The 18,004-nt window shown below is 46.4% G+C and overlaps 1 protein-coding gene across 2 annotated transcripts in view; it reads left to right on the forward strand.

The window, feature by feature from the left end:
- TBX1 (T-box transcription factor 1) overlaps positions 1–18,004 on the forward strand; it is a 36,292-nt gene that overhangs the window by 15,180 nt on the left and 3,108 nt on the right. For both annotated transcript variants that reach the window (XM_053279131.1, XM_053279132.1), the window contains exons 3-6: positions 622–793; positions 2,513–2,668; positions 11,329–11,396; positions 12,560–12,660. In XM_053279131.1, the coding sequence (XP_053135106.1) occupies positions 622–793; positions 2,513–2,668; positions 11,329–11,396; positions 12,560–12,660 (497 nt within the window). The remainder of the gene's footprint in view (positions 1–621; positions 794–2,512; positions 2,669–11,328; positions 11,397–12,559; positions 12,661–18,004) is intronic.

An 18,004-nucleotide genomic window follows, 5' to 3' on the forward strand; every position in this document is an offset into this window, starting at 1 on the left:
GCTCTCACAAGACCAGCTCTCCTGCCCCTGGACATTGTTCTACCCAGTTAATGATCCTGAGAACAAGCCTTACTTAGTGTGGGGGGTAGAGCTGGATTGGTGGATGCATTGGTTTTGGATGTTTCAAACTGCAAGAGGGCATAGGATTCCTTTAAAGGTAAAGTGTGCCATGACTCCTGGCGACCACAGAGCCCTGTGGCTGTCTTTGGTAGAATAAAGGAGGGGTTTACCATTATTATTATTATTATTATTATTATTATTATTATTATTATTATTAATTCAATTTCTATACCGCCCTTCCAAAAATGGCTCAGGGTGGTTTACACAGAGAAATAATAAATAAATAAGATGGCTCATTGTCCCCAAAGGGCTCACAATCTAAAAAGAAACATAAGACAGACACCAGCTTTTAACAGTCACTGGAGGGATGCTGTGCTGGGGGTGGAGAGGGCCAGTTGCTCCCCCCCTGCTCAATAAAGAGAATCACCACGTTAAAAGGTGCCTCTTTGCCCAGTTAGCAGGGGATTGCAGGGTGGGGTGGTAGCCCCAGGCCCCATCTCTTAGCAACGCCTCTGCTTGGCACCAAGGTTAACACAGGCCTGGCTTTTCTTCCCGCCACAGGTATGCATTTCACAGTTCCTCCTGGTTGGTGGCTGGCAAGGCAGACCCTGCGACCCCGGGGAGAGTCCACTACCACCCGGATTCCCCAGCCAGGGGGGCCCAGTGGATGAAGCAGATTGTCTCCTTTGATAAGCTGAAGCTGACGAACAATTTATTGGATGACAATGGACACGTAAGTGTTACCTGGGGGAGGCAGAAGCCAGTTGGGGGAGAGTGGACCATGTCGTCAGCTCGCCAGCCAGGTTTATGCAGGGGAATGAGGTGGCAGAAAGGACTGTCACACCTCAGGTTGAGGGAGGGAGGCCATTTTTGAATGCTCTTGTATGTGCAGACCTTCCTGCAAGTAGATCTGTAGCACCACAGGCAAAAGACAGGATTTACAACCCGTGTGTGTGTGTAAACCGCTTTGGGAGCTTTTGTTGAAATGTGGGATATAAATATTCATCGTATACTTACAACCCATTTCCCTGATCCACCATCTATTTCTGCTTCCACATATTCTTCTGCTTCAATAGACCCAGCCTCAGATGGCAGTTTACAAACCTATGCATTTCTGCTTAGAAGCAAGTCCCACTGTGTTCAGTGGGGCTTTCTCCTAGGAAAATGTGCCTGAAATTGCAGCTTTAATGCTTCTAGGCTACTATTTCAACTGGAAGGTTAAGCACACAGGAGAGTTAAGCAATAGATAACTTAATTCCTCTCTTATTCAAGTCAACTGATTAACTTAGTTTGGGTCACAACCTTAATGAACAGTATCCAATAGAAATGGGGTTCCCAAACCTGATTCCCCAGATGGTGATGGACTAAACTCCCATGATCCCCAGCCACAATGACCACAATTAAAGTCCAACAATATCTGGGGAATTAAGTTTGGGAACCCATGCAATAGAATGTATCTGGAAGCTAGACGGGGGGATAGCATATTCTCAAACTTAACGGTATTCATCTGATAAATATCTTGATCAAAACAATTCGGATTTATTATCCCTAACCAAAACAGTGGCCTTGTTCATGCAATCATTTGAATCCAGGCTGAATGTGGATTACCAACACTGAAGTGACTGTTCATAATGGCTTGTGACCCGAGATTCCCAGCTTGATGTGGGTTCACACAATCACTTCAATGTTGATAACCCACATGAAACCTAGATTCAAAGGGCTGTGTGTCAACAAAGCCACTATATGACTAAAAGACTGGACAAGGCAGAGGACAGAGGAATCTCATCAGATTCCTTTCTTTCTTGCAAAGGCTTTACGATTGCAGGTAAACAATATTCATTATATATTTATTTACTTAACATATTTGTATACCGCCCCAAATGCAAGCCTCTGTGCGTTTTACAACAAAGCAATAAAAACAACAAACAAAAAGGTTAAAACATTACAACAATTTAAAATTTAAAGCTATTAAAAATAATCAAACTATTAAAACAGTATCTAATTAAAAGCCTGGGTGAACAAATGCGTCTTGACTGTCTTTTTTAAAAGTTGTAAGAAATGGGGAGGCTCTTATTTCAGCAGGGAGCGTGTTCCAAAGTATTGGGGCAGCAGTGGAGAAGGCTGCTAATTATTAAATTAATAATAATTTAATTAATGTTTAACCATGTGGGGCTTTCCCCCGCCCCGCCCCAAAGAAATCCATCTGAATTATTCATGCTCTGAATTGCTAAATCAAGGGCCTATTCCCCTCCAGTTCAGCTCCTTTCTCCAACACTGTAGTACACAGACATTGATTCTCCTTCCCGCTCCCCCTACCAGCAAGCTGTCTGCTCCCCGCCTGACATTGTGCAGTCAGGATCCAGTGGCAGGGGGTGCTTTCCTCTCTCAACGTACCATCTTGGTGTAGTAGAATGAATCAGTTATGATCTCCCTTGCTCGTTTTATCATTCAGATCATTTTGAACTCCATGCACAGATACCAGCCCCGTTTCCACGTGGTTTATGTGGACCCTAGGAAAGACAGTGAGAAGTATGCAGAAGAGAACTTCAAGACCTTTGTCTTCGAAGAGACCCGCTTCACTGCAGTGACTGCCTACCAGAACCATCGAGTGAGTATCTGGAGTTCATTACTGAGACACAATCCTTCCAGTACTTCATTTATCAAAACAGAACAAAAAAAAAAACCTTAAAAAAAAAAAAGAATCCAAACACCAAAATCCTCCCCCAGTTTCCAGCTACATGATGGATGGGGAGCCGGAAAAGAGAAGGCAGACAGGAGAGATTGTTCAGAGCGGTCAATCAACTGGTGCTTAGTACAAACAAAAAACAAAACTATGACCCACCAAGCGTTTAAAGGTGAGGTGCTCACGGCTAAATTGCTTTAGATATAATGAGGCAAAATGGATAAGGTTAAACCAGCTTCAATGCCAAGTATGGTATGCTAACGTGGTTTGCGGACTTCGGGTTTGGCGACCACATGGAACGAAATCAACTACTTATTATTTAGATTGTGAGCCCTTTTGGGGACAGGGTGCCATTTTTATTTATATATTTATTTATCTCTATGTAAACCGCTTGGGGAACTTTTGTTGGAAAGCAGTATACAGGAGAACCTCGATATTCACGTTCTGGACTGCAGCCCTGGCTATGGAAGCCGTGAATATCGAGTAACGGGATCGCAGGGGTTAGGTTCTCGGTCGGCTGAAAATCGGCTCAAAATAGCTGGAAATTGGCTGAATTTCACAGGGGGGAGCTTCTTACCATGCGCTGCTGCTCCCCCTGAGTCATGCTGTGTCCCCCAAACTGGCTGAAAATTGGTGCTTTCCCCCCTTCTATTTTTTTTTAAACAAAGGTGGGAGCCATTCTGAATCGTTGAAGAAAAAGGTGTCTGGAAAGGACCTTCGTGATCATTTCTGGCCACCTCTGACCCGCAGATACATGAGGCTAGCATGTATTTTCTCTCTCTCTTTTTTCGCCTGTGCCAAAAAAAGAACGCATTCCCAGGTGCGCATATGCATTCGCAGAGCAGCACATGCATTCCCAGAGGTGCGCACTCGTTCCCAGAAGTGCACACGCATTCCCAGAGCAGCACATGAGTTCCCAGAGGTGCACCCCTGTTCGGGTGTCTTTTCCCCGACTGTGGATACACGAATCCACGGATAACGAGGTCCACCTGTATAAATATTTGTCGTATCGTACTTATTCAATTAATGGTAAGAGCAGTTTGACAATGCAATCAGTTTTCTAGGGGGCGCTGGGATCTCCCTGGATGGCCGTCTCCAAACAAAGGCCAGACAGCCATCTCTCGGGGATGTTCTAGCTCTAGATTAATGGCACAGAGCAGGGGGTTGATGTACTGTCTACACTGACTGGTAGCGGCTCTTCAAAGTTTCAGGCAGAAGTCCCTCTCAGCTCTCAGCTCTACCTTGAGAGGCTGCCAGGGAGTGAACCTGGGACCTTCTGCATGCAAGCCTGCAGATGCACTTCCACTGAGCTAGGGCCCACCCACCTAAAGGGAATATCTTACAGTGCTCACGTGTAGTCACCCATCTAAATGCAAGGAAGACCCTGCTTAGCAAAAAGGGAGAATTCATGCCTCTTTCTTCCACACATGAGTTGAATCAAAGCAATGCCAGATTATAGTGGGAGCTACAGCAGGGCAGAAATCGAGTCTTGTTTGGACAGAATTCTGCCCCATAGTCTGCATAAGGAAATCCTTCGATTTAATGTATTATTTGCTTCGTTTTTGTATCCTGTTCCCCACCCCAAAGGAGCTCAAAGCTGCTTTTTAGCCTCACAGGAGTCCTGAGCTGGTCTTGTGGTAGCAAGCATGACTTGTCCCCATAGCTAAGCAGGGTCTGCCCTGGTTGCATATGAATGGGAGACTTGATCTGTGAGCACTGCAAAATATTCCCCCCAGGGGATGAAGCTGCTCTGGGAAGAGCAGAAGGTTTCAAGTTCCCTCCCTGGCTTCTTCAGCATAGGGCTGAGAGAGATTCCTGCCTGCAACCTTGGAGAAGCCGCTGCCAGTCTGTGAAGACAATACTGAGCTAGATAGACCAATGGTCTGACTCAGTATATGGCAGCTTCCTATGTTCCTAAGTTAGACATAAAGTGTGCCCTCAAGTCGATTTCAGCTCCTGGCACCCACAGAGCCCTCTGGTTTTCTTTGGTGGAGTACAGGAGGGGTTTACAATTGCCCCCTCCCACGCAGCATGAGATGATGCCTTTCAGCATCTTTCTAGATTTCTGGAATTCGAACCAGCAACCTTCTGCTTGTTAGTCAAGCATTTCTTGACTAAGAAGAGAGCCAGCGTAGTGTAGTGGTTAGAGTGCTGGACTAGAACCAGGGAGACCCAAGTTCAAATCTCCACTCACCCATGAAACTAGCTGGGTGACTCTGGGCCAGTCACTTCTCTCTCAGCCTAACCTACTTCACAGGGTTGTTGTGAAAGAGAAACTCAAGTATGTAGTACACCGCTCTGGGCTCCTTGGAGGAAGAGCGGGATATAAATGTAAAAATAATAAAATAATAATAATAATTTCACCGTTGCACCACTTAAGGTGGTCAAGTTAGACACAGAGAGTACCTTATCCAAGACCACCTTCTCTCGACATTAAGAATTCCCATTGATAAGCCATGTTAGAAACATTATTCAGAATGCTTGCTTAGATATCATTTCGAGAGCACTCATCGTATAAGGCCCTTCAAAGCAAATGTGTTTCAGGTCAGTGTTAAACTCCCATTGATTAGACTCAAAAAAACACCAGAATGTAATCTATCCTAGGGTAGATTTTGTGAAGAGAATAATTATATGAACTCTGGTGGAAATCAGATTGAAGGCATCAGCAAGATTCTGTCTTGGTGATCTGGTCTGGTAGTAGCAAGCATGAGTTGTCCCCTTTACTAAGCAGGATCCACCCTGGTTTGCATTTGGAAGGGCAGCTGCATGTATTATATACACTGTAAGATGTTCCCCTTCGGGAACAGGGTCATAGTTCAATGGTAGAACATCTGTTTTGAATGCAGGCAGTTCCAGGTTCAATGCCTCCAGCGTCTTCATATAGGAGTTGGGAGAGACTCTGGCCTGAAACCTTGGCAGGACGTCCCTATGTCCCTATATTGTCCCTATGTTCTTATATTGTCAATGTATATTGCAGAAATGCAATGATACATCCACATTCATAATTTATTAATAGAGCAATTTTGCTTGAGCCCAGAATGAAATGTATGAAAAATAAGGTGGGGGGCGGATTAAAAAGAGACTGCCCCCTCCTCCTCCTCCTCCTTCAGCAGTTCATGTGGTCATCTCATTCCCTGGGTTCAATCTGAAGGAATTTGATCCTCCACATTTTGTCATTTTTAACTCCAGCAAAAATGTCCTGAAAATCAGTAGGATGACATACTTGCATGAAACTGAGCCTAAAACCCTGAGGAATTATAGGCAGCCTACGCTCAAGATGGTATGAACGGCACAAACCAGTTCTGTAGAGAGACTATCTTCACTTGGAGCTGACTTGTTCGTCCCATGGACTTTGCCTTAGATATTGGGTTGGATCCCCGAATTGGATCCCCGAATCCCCGGATTATCCAGAATTGCTTTGCTAGAACTGTGAATTCAGGGCTCAGAATAACTGCATTTCAGAAGCATGCACTATATTCTCCATTCTGTTTTCAGTGCTCACATCTGTGTCATTGTTTAAACCCCTTTCTTGTCAAAATAAATATTGATATGGGGAAGTAACTTGCCTAGCGAGCAAGAGGTTGCCGGTTCTAATCTCTGCTGGTATGTTTCCCAGACTATGGGAAACACCTATATTGGGCAGCAGTCATATATGGGTGACTGCCTATGGCGGATTAACATAGTAGCAAATGTAGCATTTGCTACGGGCCCCACATTTTTGAGAGCCCCGCACGCTTCCAATAAACATCCCTTTCCTGCTAAATGTGCCTTTTAAGAGAAGGCCCAGCACAGCATCTGTCCAGTGGTTGTTGCTGGTGCCTACCACATTTTTCTTTTTTGAATGTGAGCCCTTTGGAGACAGAGAATCATCTCTCCACTCTTATTTTTCTATGTAAACCACTTTGAGAATTTTGATTGAAATACGGTATATAAATGTTGTAGTAAGTGTGAGTTTGTGGCTTGGTCTCCCATACTCCACAATATAGCAAATGAAAAAATTGAATTACTTTACCATGCAAGTAAATAATTTATGTTTTAATATTTATGTGCATTTTTTAAAAATTTAGGGCTCCTTTGTAACATATGCTACAAAGCTAGCTTAATCCGGCCCTCTGCATATATCAGTGCATATATAGCCAGCGTGGTGTAGTGGTTAGAGTGCTGGACTAGGACCGGGGAGACCCGAGTTCAAATCCTCATTCAGCCATGAGACTTGCTGGGTGACACTGGGCCAGTCACTTCTCTCTCAGCCTAACCTACTTCACAGAGTTGGTGTGAGGAGAAACTTAAGTATGTAGTACACCGCTCTGGGCTCCTTGGAGGAAGAGCAGGATATAAAAATGTAAAATAAATAAATATAGGAAGGTCCTGAAAGGCATCATTTCATACTGTGCGGGAGATGGCAATGGTAAACCCCTTCTGTAGTCTACCAAAGAAAACCACAGGGCTCTCTGATCGCCAGGAGTCAACACCGACTCAACGGCAGAACTTTATATAAACAGATACAAACGTAAATATGCTTGCTTTAGGATTGAAAGGATTTATTTGGCTAAACTCATTAGGGTCTCAAATAAATGCATCCCTCGACCCAGAAAATGCCTTGAAAAGGATTTTGCCATCCAGCAATTCATTAATTAGCTGTCTGCGTTGTTCAGTCAGGAGAAATCCCAGAGATTCAACTGGGGTCTCTGCAGCAGGGTTACTGTCCGATACAGCATCAGAGATTGAAACCGCTCTTGCTCTAAAGCTCAGTATGTGCCACCAATAAATTAAGCCCGCACATTAAGGCTGGCAAAGTGGCACTGAATCTTATTCCTTATACTGCTTCACGGAAACATGTAGACGGTTGATTTCTGCACCTGTGGTTTTTCAAGGACTTTAATTGCAATTTAAGTGTAATGGGCGGGGGGGGGGGCGGATTTGCAGAGTCATTGCTCTGGCAGCCTCTGAAGCAACCTCCTTGTGAGCAGGGCGCTGTGCCTTTAAGAGTTTCCCTGCTCCCCCTCCCCACGCTGGCATTTGTCTGATGTCTGGGGACAGCTGCTCCTTCTCTCCTGCTTTCTATCAGTTTGACCTCTAAGGCTGGAACTGTCACTGAGGGGCTTAAAGTTTGTTTTTCAACCCATTCCGGAAACTCACAATCACAGACTTTATCCACGGATTTGCTTAAATATCGAAAAATGCCCTGCCTTTCTCCCTAGCGGGTGAAATAAATACAATCTTGCTCTGTGGTGGAGTTTCGGTGGGGAGGGTGCTTTGTGGGAGCGGGACCTGCAGCCATAGAATGTGGCGTCTTCTTACTAGTGCATTTGCACGGCAGTCAGGCCCATGGCTTAGGGGGTTCCTCTCCTCTTGGTGGAGGATGCCCATTAGGGCCGCCTCCCAAATAGCCTTGGTAGGGGGCCAAGTCCAGAAAGGGCAGGGCCCTTTGATGGAGCAGCTTTATGTATTTAAGACCCATCATAGGAGAGGAGAGCTGGTCTTGTGGTAGTAGCAAACACGACTTGTCCCCTTAGCTAAGCAGGGTCTGCCCTGGTTGCATCTGAATGGGAGACTTGATGTGTGAGCACTGCAAGATATTCCCCACAGGGGATGGAGCCGCTCTGGGAAGAGCAGAAGGTTCCAAGTTCCCTCCCTGGCAGCATCTCCAAGATCGGGCTGAGAGAGATTCCTGCCTGCAACCTTGGAGAAGCCGCTGCCAGTCTGTGAAGACAATACTGAGCTAGATGGACCAAGGGTCTGTCTCGGTATATGGCAGCTTTCTATGTTCCTCTCTCTCCTGCTTTTCAGTTGGACTCCCCAAAGCGGCTTTAAAGGCAAGGAATAAAACCACAAGAAAAATATACCAAATGCCAGCGAGATTGGTGGGACACCTCTTTTAGCATTTTTATTCAGAAATTAGCAGCAGCAGCAAAACTGGTGTGTGTGGATGCCTGGGCTGATAACAAAGCTTCAGTCTAGAAACCTTAGCCAGCTAAACAGTCTTCCCCAGAAGGGGAAAATGTGGGGCTACCACTAAGAAGACCCTTTCCCCTATATCACCTGCCTAATATCTCATACCTGCCAACAGGTTCTAATTTTCCCTATTCACCTGAATGGGAAAATAGGGACATATTGACAGGTAAGCTATCTGATGCCACCTGGAGGCCCCTCTAATGATAGTGCATATTCTTTCTTAGAGAAGGGTAGTTTGAGGACAGGCCTTTCGGTCACATGAGCCTGCCAGGTTCAGGAAGGCTTTGGACTAGTGCAGGGCTTTACAGCTTTGGCCCTCCAGCTGTTCTTGGACTACAACTCCCATCACCCGCGACTATTGGCCATTGTGGCTGAAGATGATGGGAGTTGTAGTCCAAGAACATCTGGCGGGCCGAAGCCTCACAGCCCCCTGGCCTCGTCTGTGCTCATTGCTGCTCAGACCTGCAAACAATAAAGTTGGTGTTCTGTGCCAGACGTCATCCTTTTGTTTTGTACTGATGGACCCAAGATCATTCCAGGAGCAGAGGAAGGGGAGGTTTTCTCTGATGCAGGTCTGAACAGTCAGGCAGGTTAGTCTCAGACCCAGAGCAGAAGTCCAGGCACTATGTTGTACCCTCAACTGATTCCACGAGGACCCCCTGGAACAGTGGCCAGAGAAGAGTGCTGAGAATTCTGTTCAAGACCTCTAAACAGATGTCAGGCTCCGTGCCGCAAGTAGGGTAGATACGCAGAGACTGTTGTGTTCCTATGACACACCCAGTCTCGGTATATTCAGCATAATTAAACACCCAATCTGCAGTTAGTAGAGAATGCCGCAGTCGAGTTGGTCTCTGGGGTTGCCCGAAGAGATCATATAGATTGATTGATTAAGTGCCGTCAAGTCAGTGTCGACTGTTAGCGACCACAGAGAGAGATTCTCTCCAGGATGATCGGTCTTCCACTTGGCCTTTCAGGTCTCTCAGCGGTGCCTTCATTGCTGACGTAATCGAGTCCATCCACCTTGCTGTTGGTCGTCCTTCTTCTCTTTCCTTCTACTTTCCCAGCATTATGGAATTCTCAAGGGAGCCGGGTCTTCGCATAATGTTTCTGAAGTATGATAGTCTGAGCCTGGTCATTTGTGCCTCGATGGAAAATTCTGGCTTGATTTGTTCTACGATCCATTTGTTTTTCTAGCTGTCCGTGGTATCCTCAATAGTCTTCTCCAGCACCAAAGTTCAAAAGCGTTAATACTTTTCCTATCTTGCTTCTTCAAAGTCCAGCTTTCACATCCATAGAGTGTCACGGGGAAAAACATTGTCTGATTGATTCTAATCTTTGTAGGTACAGACATGTCACAGCATCTAAATATCCTTTCCAAGGCCTTCATTTCAACCCTACCAAGTGCTAGTCTGAAGCGCATTTCTTGACTGCTGGATCCTTGACTGTTGATGGTTGATCCTAAAAGGCAGAAGCTATCCACCACTTCAATGGCTTCATTGTCAATTCTGAGGCTGGTTGCTGTACCTGTTGTCATTCGTTTAGTCTTCTTGACATTTAGTCTTAGTCCCATTTTTTTTCACTGTGCTCCTTGACTTTCATTACTAGAGCTTGCAGATCATCCACATTCTCAGCTATCAGAGTGGTGTCATCTGCATAGCGCAGGTTATTGATGTTTCTTCCTCCAACTTTAAAACCACGCTCGTCTTCTTCCAATCCAGCTTCTCTCAGTATATGTCCAGCATATAAATTGAACAAAGAAGGAGAAAGTAGACAGCCTTGTCTTACTCCTTTGCCGAACTGGAACCAGTCTGTTTCACCGTGTACCATCCATCTGGACTGTGGCTTCCTGCCCTGTGTATAGGTTTCTCATGAGAACAATGAGATGTTCTGGGATGCCCATTTTCTTAAGGATATTCCACAACTTGACATGGTTGATGACTGGTCTCCGGGGTTGCAGGAAGAGATCATATTACACCCATTAAAAAGAACTACACTGGCTGCCAATAAGTTTCTGAGCAAAATATGAAGTGCTGGTTATTACCTATAAAGCCCTAAATGGCTTGGGTCCGAGGTATTTAAGAGAACGCCTTCTTCTTCAACAACCCCGCTGCCTATTAAGATCATCTGAGGAGGTCTGGTTGTGGTTGCCACTGGCTCAGCTGGTGGCGACTCGGAACCGAGCCTTTTCTAGAGTTGCCCCGCGACTCTGGAACGCGCTTGCTAATGAAATTAGAGTCTCCCCGTCTCTGAATGTTTTTAAGGATGACCTGAAAACATACTGGTTTAGCCAGGCTTTTAGTTTATCGTTTTAAAGCTTCGGGGTTTAGAGCTTTTATTTGTATTTTTGAATTATTTTAATTGTGTCTGTGTTTTGATGGCTTTTAGATTGTGAAGCGCCCAAGGACTTCTTTTGTATGAGGCGGTATAAAAATGTAATAAATAAATAAATGTTGCCTCTGCCACCAGAGGGCTCGTGTGCCCGCTCCGAGCTGCTGAACCTTCAGTGGCACCGTTATGTGTGAACCTGGCCACTCTCTTGATGGACTGGGCTTCCACCGTCTGGCTCAGTGGGACATCGTTGCCCTTCCGTGACTCAAAAGGCTCTCTCCCTACATCTTCTCTCTTATCAGATTACTCAGCTCAAGATCGCCAGCAACCCCTTCGCAAAAGGATTCCGAGACTGTGATCCAGAAGACTGGTAAAGCTGCTCTTCTTCCTCTTCCCTTTCTCTACCCCAGGGGTTCCCAACTGGTGGTACTCCAGATGTTGCTGCACTACAACACCCATCATCTCCAGCCACAATTGTAGTCCAGCAACATCTGGAGTACCACCATTTAGGAACTCCTGCTATTCATAAATCCAGGTTGATCATATGCCTGTCCTGAAGCATGATAAAGTAGTAATAGTAGTTTCAGCGTCAGTGATCCCAGGATTGGTGAGGTTGTAGGTTTGTAGGAGCTGAGGAAGAACAGGGAGGTGAAGGATGAAACAGTGTTAATATCAATATTTTTAATATTGGGTTTTAGATGTTTTAAATGATTGCAATTGTTAATTGATTTAATGTTTTAAATGATTTTAATTGTAAACCACCAGAGACGCATGTTTTGGGTAGTATAGAAATATTTTAAAATATAAAATAAAAATAAAAGAAATAAATCCCACCTTTTGCAATTGGGGGGGGAGCATGCAAATGAAGCATAAATTGGGATAATTTGTCATAACTTTTTGTAGCGAAAATATGGAGGGGTGTTTTTTTTTGTTTGTTTGTTTTTTTGAAGAATTAGGTAGGATGGGTTGTAGAGAGAACAATGAGCTCTGCACAGTCACTCTCTAAGCCCCTGTTTCAACGTGTTGTCAGGTGCGGAGCCTAACTACCAGTGGCCTGTGTGCGGCCGTGGTGGCGGCCTCAATCACCCCACCCCCAGCATCTGACATCAGACATGACGGGTGTGGTCTGGCTCCCAAACAGAGCCACGTGGCTCAATTTGAGAGTTGGCCATTTAACTTCCAAAGGGGCCGCATGGCCCCTTCAGGAGCTAGCCTTGGGCTGGTGCTGCGTTCGCAGCACAGCCAGGAGCAGCTCTTCCCTTAAAGGCAAGGAAGAGCCGCTCCTGGCCACGCCATGAATACAGCGGCCGTTTAACTCCTGAACAGGGGCCGTGCGGCCCCCGCCCGGGAGCTAAACCAGCACTCCCGCATCGGACGTCAGACGCGGGGCGTGTTGGGGCCACAAGGTGCAGCCCCTGATTGGGTGCAGCCCGGGTTCTTTGAACCCGTTCACCCAATGGTGGCTCCACCCCGTGTGTCGTCAATGACCCTTGAAATATGGTGGACCTGCATCCTTCTCTTTCTCTGTGTTAGGCCCAGGAATCACAGACCCGGGGCCCTCCCTCTCATGAGTGCTTTTGCCAGATCCAGAAATCCAGTGTCTTCCCCAGCACATCAGAACGGGACTGAGAAAGGTGAGTTTCCATGTTGGTGGTAGGAAACCTAGTAGGCTTGTGCGCACGACTCACTGTCAACTGGATCGGACAAGCATCTCACCCAGCTTTGAGACGAGCTGTGCCTGTTTTCCACACCCGGCTTTTAGTTCACATCTCCTCCGGAATGGAGAGTGTGCATTCACATATCGGCCAAATTTACCCCAAAGTCCCTGCGAACTATCTGGGAACACTTTACCCACAATTCAGGTTTTTCAGAGTGTAGCCCGATTTATATCCAGGGTAAAAAAAAAAATACTTTTTGCATCTGGGTTTTTTGTGTTGTTGCTGGTTTTTGTTTTTGTTTGTTGCAACTTTGAACATGCAGCAAAGCCTCACAGTAAAGCCACTGTCTGAAAAAGCTCCTGATTTTCAGTCGTGTGTGAGTAAAAACCAAGGCGAATGACAGACTGTCCTTCTTCTAATCCATATTTTTGGCTAACGAGTGGTCTCCAGTCCCTCTCTTTTAGGACATGGTGGTGTTTGTTTTACTTTCAGGTTGTTATTGAAATGTTACGTTGGTTTTTATCTTGTTAACCACCCTGGGGTCTTAGGACAAAGGGCAGTATAAAAAAAGAAATAGAAAATAAATAAAGGTAGGAGCGGGGAGCCTGATCGTCTGATAAGCGATGGATGGTTTTTCTAGTGGATTTCCTGAGCCTTGCTTATGCTACACTTTGCAGACGATCACACCAACGGACTCCTACTTTATTCAAACCAAATCTTTATTGCACTCAATGACCAGCTTCATGCAGTGAACAATCACTATAAAATACTATTAAAATAGTAACAATACTAACAGCAAAGAAACAAATGGTGTGAAACATATAACAAAACCCTAATGTATGTGCTAGCAATCAAGGTAAAGGCCAAGTGTGCCGTCAAGTCAATTTCGACTCCTGGCGCCCAGAGAGCCCTGTGGTTTTCTTTGGTAGAATGCAGGAGGGGCAAGCCAGGGTGTAATTGACTGCAGTTGTTGCCGACAAACAATTTGCTGCTGCACAAAACTTAGCAACACGGCTTGGAAGTGGCCGGAAGTACTGAGCGCATGCGCCGAGGACGGCAACTTCCGGCTGAGGATGGCAATGGGGCGGCAGAGTGGGACACTGGCGCCCGGAGGGGCTTTGATACAATGGCGCGCCAGCGGGGGGAATGTGGCAGGAGGGGTAAGTGCACCCTCCCCCGCCCTTAAAGAGGCACCCCCACCACCTCCGGAACGCGGAGGAGCAGTCCCGGGCGCATCCCTATCCAGCAGCCCTGTGGGAGGGATTCCATGTGCACTTGGCACCCAGCGGGGGTGACGCATAGGAACCTCAAATTAAATGTGATTATCAGCCAGTTCCACTAACTAGTTAAGACACCATGCTTGGAGAGCTGCCAGTCTGGTTTATAGACTTATAAGAAAAACATCTCTCCATCTCGCTCACAAAGCAAAAGCGTCTGAGTGCAGAGCAGATTGAGAGTCATGCCTTCCTTCTTTCCTCTTCCCTTCCTTCCTTCCTTCCTTCCTTCCTTCTTTCCCTTCCCTTCCTCCCTTCCTTCCTCCTTCCTTCCTCCTCCTTTCCTTCCTTCCTTCCTTCCTTCCTTCCTTCCTTCCTTCCCTTCCTTCCCCTACAGTACAGGCTGATCTGGCGATTCTCCTGGAATCTGTTGCTATGCACACGCTTGCTTCCACCAGGCCCTGACTTGCTGTTTGAACCCTTTAAGCCAGTGGGACTAACCGCCTGATCTGCAATATAGTAGCTTCTAAGCAGTACCCTCAGTCTTCCTGAGGAGACAGGTTGACCACAAGCAAAGTGGATGCACTGAGTGAGCAAACCCTTCTGCTCTTGGGGAGCAAAAGACCACACCCAGGGCAATCTGCTAGGCACTGTTTCATCCAAGGACAAACACACAAAGGCCATTAATGGGGCTGGACAAGCATCCGTGCACTCCTGATTTTTGATCATCAAAGAGCAAAAAAACTAGCTGAGAGGAGGGCGGAGTGATTGTGAGAAAGGCTCTGGGTAGGTTGGCATTTTCCTCCTACCTTGTTAAAATGCCGAGTAAGACAGCCCTGTTTTCTCACTGGAGGTCCCGCTAATTTTTTTCATCTGTGCACAGAATGAGTTTTGTCCTGGACAGCAGTATCAAAGCACATAAGTCCAGAATGGGGCCTACATAGGAAGCTGCCATAAACTGAGTCAGGCCACTGGTCCATCTAGCTCAGCACTGTCTACCCAGACTGGCAGCAGCTTCTCCAATGATGCCCCGGGCCCTAAGCTATGTCAAGCTTAAAAGGTCCCATAGCATTGCAAACCATTTTATTAAGCTAAGCAAAAGGTCAATGAAAACAGAAACAACAAAGCTTTGTTTTTACATATATAGATCAACACCGATCTCAGGACCAGAAAGGTTCTGATCCAGGATCTGACTTTCGAAAAACCGGGCCCTGCTCTAATGAATATTTTATTCCTGCACAGATTTATAGATCAATGATAAATGACTCTGTACCCATATAAGTATATTTTTGTCTTATCAGAATGAAAATGTCTGTTCTAGCATCTCTCTCCCCACTGCCTTTCTCCTTTATTTTTCAACCAGTTAAAGGTAAAACTTGAAATTTAGTCCTATTTTGGTATCCAGTAATGTAAAGTGTGCTGTTGAGTCAGTGTCGACTCCTGGCGCCCAAAGAGCCCTGTGGTTGTCTTTGGTAGAATACAGGAGGGGGTTAGCATGGCTTCCTCCCACGCAGGATGAGATGATGCCTTTCAGCATCTTCCTATATTGCTACTGCCCGGCCCCTCATAATGGCAAGCCCTAAGCTGCTGCTTCCTTGGCTTGTGCTTAAATCTGGCCCGTCAGCAATAAACAAGGTAAGCCAGAACTCTCTCTCTCTCTCTCTCTCTCTCTCTCTCTCTCCAGAGATTACTTCTAAAGGAGGCAGCATTCAGAAACAGTTTCTCCTCCTGCAGTTGGATATGGTGCAATATACCCTATCCCCTCAGGAATCTTATCCGCTTATTCCACTGCATGTATAGACAAGGCTTAAGCCACCAGCTACGGCTTAGCTGGATTGCAACAGGACACCTCTGTTCTAAGCACATTTTCTTGGAAGCGAAGCACCAGGAAAGCCATGGGACCTTCCTTCCACAAAACAGCCATGTGAGCTAGTACTGCAAACTCAAAGCCTTGGCTTTTACGCAGCTGGGATATCTTATCACAGCAGCTCCCCGTACAGCAAGTTGCTTCTTTAGGTTTGGCAAAGACCTCTCAGGTCCCATTGAAGGAAACGAGGAAGGTGAAATGCTCTGGCACAGCAGTCAGTTATGTTTGGGCCCATGGAGTGAACGTGTGGGGTTATGCCTCTGTTTCCCCACCGGCTGCCTACCCACCCCTGGTGCAGCAGCCCTGAGCACACCTGGCGTAGCAACTGCACCGGTGGAAACTTGTCTCTGCACAGAGATTGCCTTCACTGGATCAGGATACTACTCCTGGCTGGCCCACTTGAGTGGGGGTTCAGAGAAATCTGCCGAATCAAGTGGTAAAGATCTCCCTGGACTGTTCAGGCTGCAGGTGTTGGGACCACATGTGCAAATATTTCCCCAGGGGGGAAGGGGAAAGAGCCCTGCCCCCCTCGCCCGACGTTGAGGGGGAAAGGGTTTGGCTGGTGTGCAGATTTGCTTGGAAAGGGTGGCTTGTGGAGGATGGAGATTCAAACATGCAACCCTCCCACTACAATGAGAAATGTTCTCAACCTTGGATCTCCCCCATCATCACTACAACTCCCATCATCCACAGACACAGCCCATTCCTTCTGTGACCCGGAGTCTCCAATCTGAACCCTCAGTTTGGAGTGGCAAACCAGAGGTTGCCAGTTTGAATCCCGCTGGTACATTTCCCAGACTATGGGAAACACCTCTATCGGGCAGCAGTGATATAGGATGATGCTGAAAGGCATCATCTCATACTGCGCAGGAGATGGCAATGGTAAACCCTTCCTGTATTCTACCAAAGACAACCACAAGGTTCTGTGGTCACCAAGAGTCAACATCGACTTGATGGCACCCTTTACTTTAGCTCAAAACCAAGGGTCCACAGAGCCTCTGTTGCGTCTGAATGAAGCACGGGAGGCTGCATTAAACCAGACTGGATTTGAAGGAGGAAGTTCCTCCCTCTCTCCCTGCATGACTGGCTGTGCGGGCTGTCCTTCAAGCAAGAAGGAGGCCCACATAGGCAGTTCCCCCTCCTCTCTGCAGTCTCGCTGACTGCAGAGAGGGCGCTTTCCGTTTCGTCTGAATGCGGACAGAACGGGGGCTGGGGAGCAGAACCGCAGGTCCATTAGCATATCGACAGCCAGTGCAACCGTTTTAAAACTAGCATAATATGTTCTCTCCGGGTTACCCCAGAGACCAGTCTGGCTGCCACATTTTGAACTAACTGAAGTTTCCGAACGACATCCAAGGCCAACCCCACATAGAGCGTATTGCAGTAGTCAAGCCTGGAGGTTACTAGCAGATGCACCACTGTTTAGAGTAAAACTGCAGCCCTTTTTGCACAGAGGAAAGGGTCAGGGTCTGGGTGTGGGCAACCGTGGACAAATTGTTGCACTTATGGAGTAATCCTGGAAAGACATTCCTGCCCATTTCTATTTCCATTCCCCTGACAACATGCCTGAGACTTTATAATTGTGTTTTTAAAACCTTTAAAAAGTATTTCAAACACCATTGCAAACCCAGCCGCTGCAGGCCAGGACAATAAAACTCCTATAACACACTGAAAGATGGACGTAGTGCCACGCTATCACCTATTTTCCATCCCCAGGGATGTAGCCCTTGTCAAACATCACAACGAGCATTCATCCTCCCAGACGGTACTGACCGTTCCAGCAGGCCCATGTACTAATGGGACTCCTTTCTGGTCTGCTTTCTCATTCCCTTTGGCGCTTTGGACTGGCAGAGATCTTTCCTCTCCCCCAACAATCGCATGAGTTAAGATGTTCTGCATACTTGTCTAAAACAACCGGGTGGAACACAGAACTCCTCATATTCAGTAGTGGCATTTAACTTTCTGCAGAACTCCGGCATAGACATTAGGAACGTTTGTTCACTGATTCCTTTTCCATTACACAGTGTAAACAGTTGCAAAGAGAAGACCCGGAGGCCCTTTTCCCCAACACACTCCAGGCCTATTAAAATAAAGAGAAGGTCTCTATTTGTTTAGTGTTATACAATTGCAAAAATTTCAAGCGTGTGCAAACTTGTCACTCAACTCAGCTCTATTTATCACAGTCAGACTGTCTCGTCCCAGGAGCATGGATTTCTGCTGAACATAATGTTAAAGACTT

Source organism: Hemicordylus capensis, chromosome 15 (genome assembly GCF_027244095.1).
Source record: "Hemicordylus capensis ecotype Gifberg chromosome 15, rHemCap1.1.pri, whole genome shotgun sequence".
NCBI classification, from domain to species: domain Eukaryota; kingdom Metazoa; phylum Chordata; class Lepidosauria; order Squamata; family Cordylidae; genus Hemicordylus; species Hemicordylus capensis.